We start from the raw sequence: 16,512 nt of genomic DNA on the forward strand, positions 1-16,512 counted from the left end.
ATTTTTTATTTTTAGTTTTTTATTTTCTTTTTTAATTTAGTACTTGGTTTCGGTATTATATTTTTTGTTATCGTCGTAAATATGTTGTAAGTTTTACTTGATGATTATGGTTTTTCGTTTCCTTGTCATTCATTGTGCGCCCAATTATCTTTTTCGGACTCAGGGATACGCGGTTAGCATCTATTATATCTTTCCTAGTCAAAAGTAGTATGTTTTAATTTATTTTTGTAATCAATGCAATATTTTTTATGACCGCCAATATCAGGTTTCTTCTAAGGCCTAAATGAACTCATACGAGCCTAAAATGCACCCTTTCAACAGCTCTTCATAATTACATATTGAGCAAAAATTTAAATAAAATGAAATCGTTCACTTACCGACGCAAGGATTTACCCAAAGGATGCGTTGCCATCCTAGGCAGTTGTAGAGTTCGCTCTGATCAGACCCTTTGCAGGCACAAGAGGTTCGTAGATCGGTACCCAATATTGCCAAAATGGACTTTCTGCATTCCGAAACCGATCCCGCACATTTTCTTGTAACACTGTCAACCGCACAAGCTTGCTCGTAATTTTCCAGTTTTGTCCTTAAAGAAAATTTATATTTAAAAAAAATACATTTACTTCCACGAATTTTTCGTAGGTTGCGATTTTAAAAAAGCCCAGTGAATTCAAGAAAAGGCCATCAAGTATCAAAATACGTCTAAAAAACCATCTAACTGCTGGTTTATTAAGCAATATGCTATTGTCTGACTTAGTAATATACTGGGCAAATTAAAATTTATGAGTTTTGTTCGGATCCCAATGCCAATTGCCACAATTGGCAATAAATGGCAAAATCCTGCAAATATACGATGACATATCAGGATTAGATGTTAATTACTTTACCTGCAAGCCGAGTTCTCTTTGCACACTTCAGCTAAATGCAAGCAGGTCGGTTGGGGCGATTCTTCAATCCGTTGTGCACAAACCGGATGCAATTTCTCTTGAGCCATTAAGCATGCGTCGTGCTTGTTTTCCGTTTTCCTGAAGAATATATAGCTAATTAGAGCCATGCATTATTGCCATTTCCAAATTTAATTTCGTGAGTGCCTGCAGAGAATTTTTCATTTCAATACCTTTGTCTATAGAGGCCTTTCGGCTTAAAACGAGATAATGCCCTTAATATTATCAACACCATGTACAAAAAAATACTATGATAATTTGTTTACCATAGTTTGTGTATTTATTTCTTTATTTAACTTGTAATGCAAACGGATGATAGAAAAAGCCAATCTAAGGCGATTTAATTATATGTGTTCATTTACAAAGATTTGAGCCCTTTACTGGTTTTTTTCAGAGACATGTTCTCGCGTACCGCCCTCAGCAAGCTGCAATTGATGAAAATAGAGAACACACAAGACATTCTCTTTAAAAATAAAGGCAATAGAATCCAAGTTAAAATTATAGAGTGATCTAAGCAAAAGAATCCAGAAACGCTAAGGGCGAGAACCATTGAAGAGCCAATTTAAAAATTAGTTTGCAAAGCGGAAAAGAGAATTCAAATAAAGGCAAATTCGGAAGCGGGTTTGCTCCATTGGCACTCATTGAACGCAAATATGTATTATTAAATTCGTGAATGAGTATCAGCAATTTGCATTATATATTTTAACGGTGCAAATAAAAGTATCTCTAATCATTTCATTTTTTTCCTTCGAAATGGCACATTTTTACTCAAGAGAGTTACATTTAATGGAAAGAACAATTTTTGCCCGTGCTTTGAATATCCATATTTCATTTAAACGTCTGTCGCAACGTTTTGTGCCCACTTAGTTTAAAGTGTTTATTTTAAATAATGCAGAAAGGGGAATTTGCTATTTTTATTTAAAACTAGAAAGTTTTATTCAGTTTTGAGTGATTTAGTATGTTGAAATAGTTATTTAGATATTAGTAAAATAATTCAGCAAAAAATGACAATGGATGCGAAGCAAATGAGGAAGAACTTTTCAAAACTTTTGAAAATAATCTAATTATGAACGTTGAAATCAGATTCCTGGAGGTTTTAAAGGAAACTTTTCTTCAAATGAAGATAAACTTTAAAGGCAAACACTAAACTCGTTTGTTCTGTCGTTGATCCGAAGACCAGAATGAAGCTAAAAATGATATGCAAACTTGCAATTTGAATTTAAACCAATTAAAATTCGACCATTAACTGAAATTATGCCGATAAAGCTATTTGAATTTTTTTGCTAGATTAAATTTAATATAAATGGTGAAGTGTTTTAATGCTAGGATAACGATTTCCCGGCTTTTCCGCTTCCGGTTTTTTGCTGGAATTGCAAAATCTGGTTTTGCAATATTTGTCGAAACCTGATAGATAAATGATTATAAATTTCCAGATGCGCAAAAATTAGATTGTTGATATTTCACAACTTCGAATAGAAAAGAAGAAATTCATAATTTTAATTCGGCGAAAATGTAATTAGAAAACCATCCGATTTTTCCTTAAATGTGATGTTATGCCGGCTTGTTTTTACTAAACAAATTAAAAAATTTCAACTACTAGAATTTCGTAAAATTTTTATATACCCATATTTGTTTATTGATTTTTTTTATTTTGTACCTCCGATATAATAAAAGTTAGTTTTATTATTGCGGCTCTGTATGTAACTGTTAAAAGTTAAAAAGAAGCCTAAGAAGAAAAATTACAGTGAATATACAGGATGATGAGAACACGATGCGCAATCTTTCTGAAAATCTGTAAAACTAAGAGTTCGAATATGCTCTATAGCTTATTCGGCTCGCTCCGGTGTAAATTCGCAAACATTCCCAATTTTTTTGAAATTTTGCATCATTTTGGGGGTTTCTTTGCTGTTTTGGGGACTTTCCCAAGATGGAAATGTCGAATCGGACCTATTTGGGTCTAGAAATGGCCGGGTTAATCTTTGATCGCTTAAGGCTAAATTTTCTATGTAAGAAACACTTAAAGACCTATGAAAAGGAAAGATAAAGAAAATATAATTTTATTGTTGTTGTGGGTGCTGTAAATAGACCAAAACTGACCAAAATTTCTATGTCTGCTGGCTTTTGCCAGATATTTCAAAACTATTTTTTTTGGAATTCATTATTTGTCCCAACAAAAATTGAGGGAAAAAGTCATTTTCTAGTTTATCAGGTCCTCGAGTTCAACGTTAACAATATACTTAACTTAAAACTTATATTAGTGGTACTTTATGTGGAAATGTAATTGTGCCACTTTTTGATAAGATATGATGATAAAAAACGCCATTTTACAAGTGGACAAATCTATATTTTACTTGAATTTCATTTTTTCTTAGGCGCGGATTGTACGTAGGTATTTGAGGCAGTTTCGGTTACATTACACAGATTGCGTTAGAAAAGTTGCTCAGATAATAAAATATTGAAAAAAAATTAATTCATGAATTCAGGAATTAAACGTGTCTATTGTTAAACTTTATTAGTCCATTTCTATTATTGACGATTTTTTATTTTACATAATATTTTTTCAGTCAAATGAATAGAATGACAAATAGGTAGCCAAGTGCATAAGGGGGGAAAGTTAAGTAATGCTCTTAAGAATCAGGGGGAGATTTGTAACAATTTGTTTCGAGTTTTGCGCCGGAAAATACCTACTTGCACAAACAAAAGCCGATCTCCGTGTTCCAAGGAAAATCCGGTTTTCCATAAAATGTCTGAAGTGCTTCCATACAGGAGTTTCGGTTGCAACGGGAAATGTCGCAGTGATGTAGAATCGGGGCGAGCAGCATTCGACAGTGGTAGTTATTGTTACAGCTATCCATTGCGCTGTGACAAGTGCTTTGTAAAACCAGTCTTTCTTTTTCCGGGTCGATCGAATTACCTAAAAAGACGTCGTCTTTGTTAAGATTTTCCCATTGTATCCTACAGGTTAAATCGGATATGTTCCAAAGAACGGAACCGATGCAATTGCAGTTCGAATACAGATTTTATTTTAAATTACAAGTGCATGCACAGTTTGGTTCTGAAATGTCTTCACATCCTGGTTAAGGCACTGCACCGCTAACTATCTACCTACGTTTACACTATAAGTGCAATAATCATCCGCGCATAAGTTTATGTTTTGCAAGAATCTGCAGCCTGTGGAGCCTGCATAAGAACACTTCCAAATTAATCGTTCATTCCAATAATATATTCTTCGATACTTACACGACCTTAAAATGTCGCCTTCCTGTTTAAACTGTTTTGCGCCAGCATAAAATATCTGTTTTAACTGTCTCCATTTAGCATTTCGCTGTTAAAACATTTAGTCGTCAATTATTGCCGAAACACTTTCGTGATGAGAATTTGCTTGCCTTTATTTTCATTTTCAACAATGCATATATTTGTTATGCAACATGCCTAAATTGTTTGAGCCAAGATCGATGAGAACTTTGAGTTTAATTAATATAACAGATTTCGGAAATTTGGATGTAGAAATCGAACTAAGTAAGTATGACAAATTAAAGAAAAAAGTCTGTTAAAAATGAATTGAAATTGCTTTGCTCACGACTTTGCTTAACGTATTTTTTTCCAACAAACAGTCTTCCTCATTCAAATAAGGAGGACTGGTTGCTTCTTTTTATAACTAATGATTCTTTATAAAAATTAATCTAATGTCATTCATGTGCAGTTTAGTCAATCTTAACGCTTTGTATTAGAGCAAGGAAAAAAACTAAATGAAATTTTCCCCGCTCAGTACAAAACCGATTAATGTTATTCTTCAAAAGTTTTGCGAAAAGAGAAAACCCATTCAAAAGGAAATAATACCAAAAACATGGTGAAGTTCCGTTAATGAACCAACTTTGAGGTTGAAGGGTTTAAATTAACTGTAGACCATTAAGTCTTCTATTATTACTGAAAGGTCAAACCAACGAGCTGATCGATTTTGATACAAATCAAATCTATTCTGTGAAATTTTCGGGTATCTGTTCGCTTTTAAATACTTCCATCGAAAACGTTGATGTGACATTAATTACTGCTTGGCTATATTTAGATCGATTGCACTGGAATATGAGCTTGGAATATAGTTGAATTAATGAAAATGTAAAAAAAACTAGAATGAATGTACGTTTGGGTCATCTGCAGTTAGAAGCTCGATTATAATTTTTAAACTTCTATGGGTTCTTGCATAGTTGAATTAGGCTTGTGGGAAAGAATGGTTTTAGAAACTGATTGCCAAATGGAAGCATTGTTTTATCTAACAAAACTATTTTTTTTTGGGTAAAATGTCTCCTTGTACAAAAACTAGCTGACCTAGACCGCCCTACGAACGAACAAAATCTAAACATGTTCGAAACTTCCATTAACTATAGCATGATTAGCCTAATTAGCTGTTAGAAGGCTGTATGTAGTGCTTACAAGGTGTTTGCAAATTAACTACGTTTTCACATCCAGCGGTGTAAGTTCTAGTAAGGTTTTTGGGCCCAATTTAAGTTACCAGATAAACAAAAAAAATGAACACCTTAATATTTCTGCGGGAATTACGAACTGGCCAAAAGATAGTTGTCTATTTATCCTGTGCCATAAGCTTAAGAACGCATGTTTATTGAATCCAGAATATTTCTTTAAATGGTCTCCAAGAATAACGGATATTCTTGCATTCGAATTAATAGAAATTTTCAAAAAATTGCGCACAGTCTTGCGTCCTCAAAAGCGTTCATTCTGTACTGTAACGAATGTTGAATTGTAAACGATGTGTTTCTGTTTCCTTAAACATTGGAAACTTGCTAGACTAAAAGAATAACGTTATGCTTTATATATTTCTTCCCAGTTTTCCGGAATTGTCTAAAGCTAATTTTGCTGAATTGAGAAGAAGTTATGAGGACATTTTGCTGTAAATAACTGCAGATGTTGGGTGAAAAATTGGCAGTCACCCCGTTTTCAATCCCGTCTGTGATGCTTGAATTTTCATAATTTGTTATAATACGACACTCATGTGCGTCTCTCGCCAGAAATGCAGTTAATTTGGCTGCTTCGTTAAAAACGTTTATTTCTTAATTTAATTTCAATAACTTTATAAAATTTTGTTAAAGTGCATGTTGGAACCAAATGTTTCCGGTCCCATTTCTTCCGCTTCCGTAACCGGGACTTGCACATATTTTCAATCAAACCAAAACCACTGTTTCATGCATAACTAATATACGTTTCAGTTTGTAACAATTTTATTCTACAATTAGCATTAAAGAAATATTTTGAAGTTGATAACATTAAATTAAAATAAGTGCAACTTATTGTTGAAAATATGTTCGTTCCTACAGAAATATTCTCGCAGAGAGCAGAGGTTAAGTGAATTTGCAAGGAAGAAGTTGCAAATAAACATCCCATTCAGATGCTCGCAAACGTAGTAGATACGTATCTATGTTAAACAGTTAGGTGCACAAGTCACGACATTTAGAATACCTACTTGATGGCCCTAAATGATGCGATGTTTGCTCAATGGTTTGCAGGTCTTCTTCGTCCGGATATGAGTAGTGGGTCTTATGATCCTTGTTCAGTTTGTCGTTGTTTAAGATGTTAAAGGAAACATGATTGGAATTAGCATGCGCTTCTTGTCCATTGGTACCGTCGATGAATGGATTGTAGCTGATTTCGTCCGAATATGGCGATGATAAGTTATTGGATGCTGAAATTATGCCGGGTCAAATAATTTGATTGTATTCACTTTGTACATACTTACTCGTGCTAAGACTATTTAATTTCCATATCGTTTTTAACTTCAGTTCCTTAACTTTGAAATTTTTGCTGAGTCAGTTTGTGTCGCTGACTAAGCAACTAGTGCGATATTATGAGATTACATGCTGGGTAGAAAAAAGGCATTTGTCAAAAGTTTTCGTTGGAAAACTGTTACTGGTTGCATTAGTCCCTTCAAGGAAAATCGTTAAAAGCTCAAATATGCAATGTTTTGCTCTGTGTCTCTATTTTCACTAACAAGTTTCAGCATTGTTTAATTTCATTCGGAATGTTATCGATTAATGTCTAAGGAATTTTTATTTCAAGATATTTGTGCTTCAAGCTATTTGAACAAAAGTGAATCAATTTGATCTCTTCCACGTTAAAATTTCAAATGTTGCAGGCCAAGAAAGAAAAACTAGCAAAAGTGGCCGGTCCGAATAAATAATACTCTGTTCGTGTTGCTAGAAGTAGTTAAGCAAATTCTCCTACAATTTCGTATTTTAATATATGTGACGAATATGAAGAAATTATTGCCTCTTTACAATAAATCAGTTCTACTATGATACTACCGGTTTCAGCCAGAATCAAATGCTTTTTTTCCACCAAGTCTTCTGGCCTGTCCCATTATTCATGGGACACCCAGTGCATTTGACGCAGCTACATATTTTTACCTGGAAACATGTTGTTCTTTGTTGAGAATATGGAAAAAAATAGCCTCAGGCGAGTGTAACGCGGCAGAATTATACACCATTTAACTTTTCTGTTTGTGGCTAAAAAATTAAGTTATTTTCCTTGTTGTTGGTCATTCACAACATGAAAAATTCAAGGTTTTAAAAGTATTATTATGAAAAACAGTTAAACTATTTGAAACAGTTGTTGGTTTTTAATAACAATGTTCTATAAATTAATAAACTGTTGATGCATTCGTTATGAAATAAACAACGGCATTCATAGCAATCCTTCAACCTCCAGTTTCTGAAAAATTCAATATTCAAAACAAGAAAAGGTAAGATTTTACGGAAAAATCAAAGCATATCCGCTTATAGAAAAACCAGATATTGTAGATCAGTCAGGTTTAAAAGAACTGAAATGGTTATTGTTTACATTATGTTTGCCGCGAAACAATATCACCAAAATAAGGTTAAAACCATTAATAAAATATTGGAAAGAGTGAAGAATTGACACGCTTCCTGAGATCCTGAGAAGAAAGCTGAGGTAAAGCGATTTAGAATCACAATGATACAAAAAATAATTAAGTTCAGGTAAAGATAAAGCCTTGAAACACAGAAACATTGATTAACACAATGTAATGTGGAGCAGCGCCTTAAATGACGACAAATAACAAATAACTGATATACATTTCTATATTTAAACCTATCCATTCGATAAAATTTTAATCAACTAATCCGTACTGGTTGTGCTTGTGTAAATGTTTTACGTATTTACGTTTTTAAACCGTTCGTTTTATAGTGGCATTTGAGTTTCTACGTGCCTTTCAAGATGAGCGTCAAATATTCACATGATTTATTCAATTTGACTGAATCGAAACTGTTTGGAAACGCCGAAACGATTTTGATTGAATTAGAAAAACCCACTTTCAACTAAAATCAAAGAGTATTTATCAAACAAGGTAATAAAAACGTGTTTCTATAGCGAACATATATCAACTGTTGATACGTGTAGATTAACGTATTTTTTATTCCCAAGTTTCATGAAATTTTATTAAAAGTATCTTCTCAATTTAATGTGGATGATTTTTGTATGATAACTGATGCACAAAATTTACTAGAAAATAAATATTTGCAACTTCTTGCAAAACCACTTAACCACTATCGAGTTTGGGACATCTTCAACAATGTTTTTTTCTTCATAAAACCTTCCTTGCAGGGCTGTATTTTAGAAGCATTGTTATGTGTTAAAGTAAAGCATTTCTACACCACCCAGGCCAAATATTGGTAGGTAAAGTTTGAAAAATCTACAAATTCTCTGTAATTAGTTCCAATCTCTTCTCGGATATATTACTTGATGGTTATTTGCTAGGGGCTCTTAAAACTCTACGGAATAGAACGGCACTTTCCATCAGTTTTTCAGATTGCGCGTTGCCTAAGGGGAAATAATTCCTTAACAACTAAAGTACTTCATTACAAAGAGTAAAATTAGTGATTTTGATAATGCGAATGAAATGAAAACTTTAACAATAACGGGAATTAATCTTGATGAATCAAGTGCAAAACTTTAGAAAGTGCCCATAACCATGCTCACTATAAGTGTCTAGTTTCTATTCAACTTTTCACTAAAAACAACCTGTTACACTAGTAAAGCGCTCCAACTATTCCAGAGTTGTGATGAGAATGTTTCGGTCCTTTCCGTCGATTTTTATACAATTATTCCAAAGCGTTGAAGAAAATCTCTCTTTTTTACCTCAATTTCTGCTTTCGCCTTTGGCTTCGTTTTTTTAACAAGTTTAACGCCCAATTTATTCTACTACCTTGCGATTTTAGGCATTTCATTAATAACAATTTGCATTTCATGTGCCATTTACTGACAATTATCTTCAATTCAATCATTTTCCAGACACCAGTGTTCATCATTAAGAAAATAATCTGTATATTTTTAATGCTATTTCGACTTATTTCAGTTTCACGTGATTTGTCTTATCGTAAGCATCGTTTCAGTTAAATATAATTCTCAGTATGTTTGAGTTGTTAACTCTAAAGCAAGAAAAGCCGGAAATAAGTTGCTTTCACGTTCTATGAAATGAGGTGAATCGTAATTTTGATGGCATTCGCCAATTCGATACATAGAAATGGGCAAAACGAATAACAGCAAAAGTAGATTGAGAGAGAAGTGGGAACAACAATTTGCTGTCGATATTACTTTATTCAAACCAGGTTTATGCATTTTCTTGCAAAAAATATTTTTTTCGAGGAGCTTTTCTAAGCTCAGCTAAACGGGAAAGCTAGAAAAAGTTTAATATTGTGTTTGAGCTAAAAATCGTTGATGTTTTTCTAATGTAAATATCGTTTATTGTTAACTAGAGGCTGATTTGGTTACAACTGTAAAAGAAGCAAATCTTTCTAACACAAAACATTTGTTAATTATTAAAATTTAAGGGAAGCTGTAACAATTGAATAGTTAAAGGGAAATGTGAAAATCTGGCTACATCTACTGTCAACAAATACTACTGGATGAGATTGGTTGTAAATTGCCCTCTACGATACTGTTATGGTCCGCATGGGCACAAGCTGAATATATTAAAAATTCATTGCTGTCAAATAACATTCCACTAAATAAAAAGAAAATGGTGTATACTTCTGTTGTTCAGTATATCTAAACATTGCTTTGTCTCACCGTAAAAGTTTACAGCTGCAACTGAAGAAAAGACCTCGGAGACGATATCTTCGCTACCAAGTTAATAATGCACACTACTCTTGTGCCAAAGTTTGCGGATGTGCCAGTGTCGGTGCCACTATATCTGTGCTTTGTCATGCAAAAATTGACTGAAAGGGGAAAATGCCTTTGAAAATCATTGTACAATTGTTTTCCTCTCAATTTGACTTTCATCGTAAAGTTAAATCCTAGAACGATTGGCGTTGCTGCTGCTTCAGTTAAACTTTTTACATGAGCCAACTTTACAAACTAGAACAAGAGCAGCTCAATAGAAAGTGCTATAATGGCATTAGGAACGTTCAGCTTTTCAAATTAAAAGTGGAAAACTTTTGTCTATATATAACTTTTTTTAAACGTTGTAAGACAGTTAAAAGGGCAACTAATTATATTATGACATTTTCCACAAACAGTACTTTAGGTGCAATTGTGAAGTTTAGGTAAGTTAAACAGAGCGTCTAAATTATTTTTGAAATGAAACACGATTTATTGGCTTTGTCAGTACCTTATTTCTGGGGTTTGTTTTAATGCTGTTTATTACGTTTTACATCTCTTTACCAATTAACCACGTGCTCACTTTTACTGAAAATGATGAGATAATCATACTTAGGATTTTTCCAAATGTAGAACGGTGAAATCGAATAGAAATCAAAGAAGCAAAAATTCTGAAATCAGTGGAAACATTTAATGAATAAACCTGAAACTTGCATTGTGGCCAAATTGTGGAATACCACTGAATTCTTTGAAATACTCGCTAACACCTCTGAGAATGTTTCCTGTGTCTAATTGACTCTGAGCTGATAAAACAGAGTCAAAATTCCACGTTCTACACTTCGGGCTCTATCGCTTCCGGACCATTTCGCCTTAATTTAGAGGATCAGTGATTGACGAAAGTGACTAGTGATGCTGAGAGATTTGTAGAGATTTATTGAGAAAACAACACGCTCACATCTTTCTAGCAGTACTAGCAAATTGATTTTCTAAAATAGGTCATTCATTTTTCAACAGGCAATCTATGAAAAGGATTACAACTTAAAGCAATTTTTTCAATATAAGTGAACAAGTGGTAGAAAAAAACATATTTTGATTCTGACTCTGGGCGAGCTTCGGGATTCTTGCAAATGTTGCTCTTTTAATTAAAACTTGTAACTTGTCGGCTAAGTATTTACGGAATATCGTGATTATTCAAAAACTCCAGAAAAAGTCAGCCAATCGTGCAAATCCAGTAATGAAAAAATCATGATTGAGATCGATAGATCATTAATTACAGACGTGATTCTCCCGAAATCTATATTTCGTTCACGTAAAGTTTTAAACTCGTTACCGGGATATTTGAAAAGTTTTGCTGTAATAACGTGAAGTATCGAAGAAAAAACTTTAACGAAGTTTGGAGAAATGAAGGTCAATTACCGTTAAGGCCAGAAAGTCCATTTTAGAATAAAATACTGGCGTTGGGACGCTCCGAAGTGCCAAATTCGATGAAATTTACGACTCGAGAGCCGTGAAGTGTCTTTAATATATATTCTGCTTGAGGAAAATGTGTGATGTATTAACGAAAATTTAACTGTTGACTAGCATTGAGAAAAATTCCGGTGAAACGGTGCCATTGTCAGCTGGCAAATAATCGTAATGGATCAGTTGTCAGCCGCTCACTTGCACATTTGTAAACAGTAAATTCAATTTCCGAGCGAAACACATCCAGTGAAATGTTTTAGAATTTTAAAAACTGAAAATGCACTTAGTTTAGCGTATAATCCTTTAAGGAAAAGGTAAATTTCTACCGGAAAAATGACTGTTGCATAATGATAATAAGGAGATGAAATTGAAGGAAGAATCATTCGTAAGCAAATTGTGTAATGTACTTGTAAACTAAATCTTAAAATGTTTTATAAACTGAGTCAAATCTAAGCCGGCAGCCGACCACATTCTTCTTGTAGCGATTGGAAGAGTTAGACAGAAAAAGATTTGCCACAAAAAAAATGAAGGCAGCATTCGAAGAAAATGCGTCAAAGGCAACACAAGAACAGGAAAACGATTTTGAAAAATGTATTCGAACAATGAATTCGAGTGAACACAAACCAAAATAGGCCCTGTGCATGACAAATGCAAGAAAGAAAAAATCGCGAAACAAAAGCAAGCAAATATACTAAAAAGTTCACAAAATATTAGAAGGAAGATAAAAAAGCAAAACGGGAAAGAAAGAAGAGACTTGAAAAATGAGCGAGATATGTTGAACTTGTGCAGGTAAATAAAAGAGGCAACACGAATGCAGAAGGCAGCGGGAATTGATGGAAAATACCGACAACAAACATTGCAAGGAAATTTGGGAAATAGAACCAATATTTGAAAGCGGCTTTCAGAGATGACTACCGGCAAGACAAGGCAAGAAAACATTAAAAGATAACAAAATACCTAGCAAGAAAATATGTAAGCAGAAAAATAAGTGAAGAACACGAAAAGACGCTATCAAGACCATCGACATTTTTAAGCTATTTAACGATAATAAATTCCAACATGAAAGTAAGGTAAAATAAACAGGGTCCTAGAAGAAACAACCACAGTGAATCAACAAATCCGAATTGATTCGGTTTGAAATAGACTGACCAATTTGGCCAGTCGGTTTCATACGAAACCACTAGACAACATCTCAATTAATAGGCACTCAAAATAAACTAACATTCTCTGTAAAAAAGTAGAATATTTTATCATAATCCATCGACATTTGAAAGCCCGACTGAAATTTATATAAATTCAAGTTTTCCACGTTGTTGAAGTTTAAAATTCGTGAATAAATTGAATATTTTGAAAGCTGCCTGGATCGTTTATACATTTATTGATTTCAGTCGTTGGCCTAAAAACTTTCCACGGCTCTGTTATTTCAAAGTGCCTTTACACGAGTGGCTTAAACAGTCAATAGAAGACTGTAAATAAAAATTTGTAAAATCACGTAGTCTTGCTTGATTTATTATCGTCACGACGAATGTGACCTATTTTAGTTAATTGTAAGTGTCTGGCTGCATTATCGGTGATAGAGTATAATCGAAATTGGGTTTCAGCCTACTGCCAATTACATGGCAGGTTGTAAATAACTTCATATAAAGTAAATAAACAGCATAAAAACTTCACAGCCCGCAATGGCGAGAAATTCGAACTTTTTATAAGAAATCATCAGCTAAGCAGGGATAAGAGTCAAAGCTTAACATTTACATAGATACCTTTTAACTTACCAACACACGGATTGTGATTCACCATGCTGAACATTCGGTCGCATCTTTTTTTCATGTGATTATTAGGACAGATGCATCCGAACATCGGCGAACGACGAAGACCGGACCATGATTCAAAGCACAGTTGTCTGAAAATACAATTAATTGATTAATTAATTAAAGTACAATTCAAAAAATCCAGCATAGCGGATTTGAGACATAGTCAGCATCTAAGTCAATTTTGCCCATAAAAAAATAGAGTTAATCAAAAACAATCATAAATTCTCCTGATTGACTGAAGGATTAAGAACTTTCTTTCAGAGCAATAAAGGGATAATTCTCGAAATATTCAGGTATGAAAGCAACAGAATACTTAATGATAGACAGGAGAGACAAGGCAATTAGAAGTATATACAATACATAAATAAAAACGAAAAAACAAAGAGAGTCAGACACGGCTAGATAATTTTGACTATGACTATAAAAAAATGTTTATATGAAGTAATACGTTTTCCATAAAAATCTGTCCTTAAATCAATGGAAACAATTTCAGTGTTTGCTACTACAACCAAAAATCTGCAAGTCCTAAGCAAAAAAAATTGTTGAAAATATTATGCTCTACTATTTCAAAATGGGAAATAATTTTTTGAACAACTAAATTCCTTAACTATGTTTTCTGGGAAATTTCAACTAGAGCAACCCTAAAATACTCTTAATCCTAGAAATACAATCTTAAGACTTATTTTAAAACTCGTGCTGCAGCACTATAGAATATTATGGAGTCTCAAGAATACAGTTCTGGAAATAACAGCTAATTAACTTATAATAAAATGTTCCGTATATTTTTACTGCTGTCTGTAAATTTGTAATGTGATTGAATGCTATATTCGCATGTTCCGAAAGTGTTTATTTCCTGTGTATTGTGAGAATCACATAATCGCTTAATTTGAGGATAATGAATTTTATTTGAAATTTTTTGAAGTTGAAAAATATCGTTACTGTTAAAACGACGCGACACAAAAAAATGTTCTTAATAGCATATTAATTGCATGTTTTTGGCACTGGTTTTACTTTTAAATATTACACTCCTGCACGCGTAAAAACGATCAAAAAACAATTTATAAATTAGCATGATCAGTTCGTTTTTGTCTTATTTTGTCTGAATGTGAAGAAGCTTGCATAGAAATTCGCAGTAATTTTCTGGCACTAAAAATATCTCTAAATTTGGAGTATTTGACTTATTTTGTACAGTGGGATCTATTCCGCTCAAGATTTTTTATTGTTAATTTTATAAAATATTTTTGGTACGTTTGTCAACATTTTTTGAACTTTTGCAGGTCAAAATATTTCTTGAATGTGCAGGTTTAAGCAAACAAAACACATTGAAAAGAAATGATTGTTTAATAATACTTGAATACGTAAATTGGCCTGAAAGTTTGGGAAAATAATGTTCACTCATCATAGCATTCTTCCTCTGCTCTATACACTGCATAAGTTGTAAAGCCCCGGGCACCTAAAAAGTTTCAACTAAATACCGAGTTGCTGCTTGAAATGGGCCAAAATCCTTTAACCTGTCAAACCTGCTTCTGGTTTCATTTAATATTATAATGAGAGAAAGCCAAAATTAATGATTCAGGTGTTTGAATATTAATTTACTTCATTTATAACAGTTACGGTTTTTTGTGCTGAACCTGAACGTTTTAGTGCGAGTTTAGATTGCAACTTTTGTAAGACAGATTTTTGCACCTTTTTAAATGAACTCGGGAAACAATGCACATTGAAACAGTCAAGTCAAAGGTTCGTAAAATGGCACCGAAAATTCAAATGACACAAAATATATCCTATACAATACTGTCTGGATTTTGTCAAAATTGTTCATGATTGTTCACGTTCATATTCACTTTATTCTGCTTGCAAAATCAACTAATTCAAGCAAATTAAACAATTTATTGTGATTTTGAGAATGCTTCTGAAATTAGCACATGATTCATACTACTGGACCGTATTATAAGATTATTATCCACGTAGATTTCAACCGCAATTACTGGGAGATATATTTCAATTTCAAAGAAAAACGAAGCGTATAACAAGTTCAGTGTTTTTATCATTAAATTATTAAATTAACATAGAAGCAGTTATGCCAGGATAACTGATTTTCCACCCTGGTTTCAGCAGAAACTGCGTATCTAGAATAAACTCATTAAATGCCGGCAGGCTTTGCAACATATTCCTATGTGCAGATAATGGTGAATAATTGAAATGGTTAGTTTAATTCAACTGCCATTCTTATCGAGCAAAAGTTTTCGGTTGCTAACAACTAAATTGTGAGAAATAAGGGATGTATCTGCAGCCAAATGGATTTTCATTTGCAGTGACGATTTAGATATGTTGATTAAACTATTAATGTTCAATTATATTAATTGACATTTTTTATTTCGAAATGTATGGAAAACTGAAAAGAACCGATCTAGGTAAAGAGTGAGTTAAAATATGAAAGAAAGTGATCAACGCAAAAAATCGACGTTCATCGGAACTTTCTAAAATTACAGCTTTCTTGGTTTTTCTTCTTCATCTTTACTTTTTCTGATTTTTCAGATCTTTTCTCCATATGTTTTGCTAATTTCCGATCTGAGCGTTTTTATTGTGTCATTGAAATCATTAATATTGCCCAACTGGGGCAATATTTCATGTATTTTATTTGCTTTTGGTGTTATTTAATGTTCCTATTATTCGCCTGATTTTTCTGTTTACTCTTCAATACTATAGTTACAGCTTATGGTTTTTTAAATGTTTACTTGTTCGTTGCTAACGGATTCTTGAATTCTGTTCTCTGAATAAATTTTTGTAATGTAAGTAAAATTTTCTATTATTTCAGAAATTGTTTCTTATACATTTTTGATCTTCAGAAACAACAGATATGTTTTCATCTTCCAACTTTGCACGTCTTAGAAATATGTGGAAAAAACTGCTGTCTGATTTTTCAGCTTGGATTCTTGGAAAGATTTTTGGTGTGTTATTATTCGCTATATATTTGGCAAAATTGAGTTTTCCGATTGACTTATTTTCTTCCCGTTTTCGGCTGTCTCCTCACATGCGTTTGCGAGTATTTTCGTCCTTTGGAGTTGCGGTTGATAGCAGTTTTTTGTTTTCTTTATTTTCTGTTGTTATTTGGAATATTTTTGGGAGATGTTGTTACGCATTGCGGTGGCAAAAAATACTTTGCTCTTTATTGT

At 33.1% G+C, this 16,512-nt stretch overlaps 1 protein-coding gene across 4 annotated transcripts in view; it reads right to left on the reverse strand.

Annotated features, from left to right (window-relative positions):
- Positions 1-16,512, reverse strand: part of LOC109535791 — an 88,575-nt gene that overhangs the window by 11,169 nt on the left and 60,894 nt on the right. For 3 of the 4 annotated variants that reach the window (XM_048664876.1, XM_019901795.2, XM_048664875.1), the window contains 5 exons: positions 13,301-13,428; positions 6,418-6,636; positions 3,630-3,855; positions 885-1,022; positions 378-583 (listed from right to left, as the gene is read on the reverse strand). In XM_048664876.1, the coding sequence (XP_048520833.1) occupies positions 378-583; positions 885-1,022; positions 3,630-3,855; positions 6,418-6,636; positions 13,301-13,428 (917 nt within the window). Of the gene's footprint in view, positions 1-377; positions 584-884; positions 1,023-3,629; positions 3,856-6,417; positions 6,637-10,037; positions 10,187-13,300; positions 13,429-16,512 lie in introns of those variants that run through there. The other variant, XM_019901796.2, reaches the window with a different exon arrangement.

Source organism: Dendroctonus ponderosae, unplaced genomic scaffold (genome assembly GCF_020466585.1).
Source record: "Dendroctonus ponderosae isolate FM_Combo_2020 unplaced genomic scaffold, Dpon_F_20191213v2 Dpon_F_20191213_3, whole genome shotgun sequence".
Taxonomy (NCBI): domain Eukaryota; kingdom Metazoa; phylum Arthropoda; class Insecta; order Coleoptera; family Curculionidae; genus Dendroctonus; species Dendroctonus ponderosae.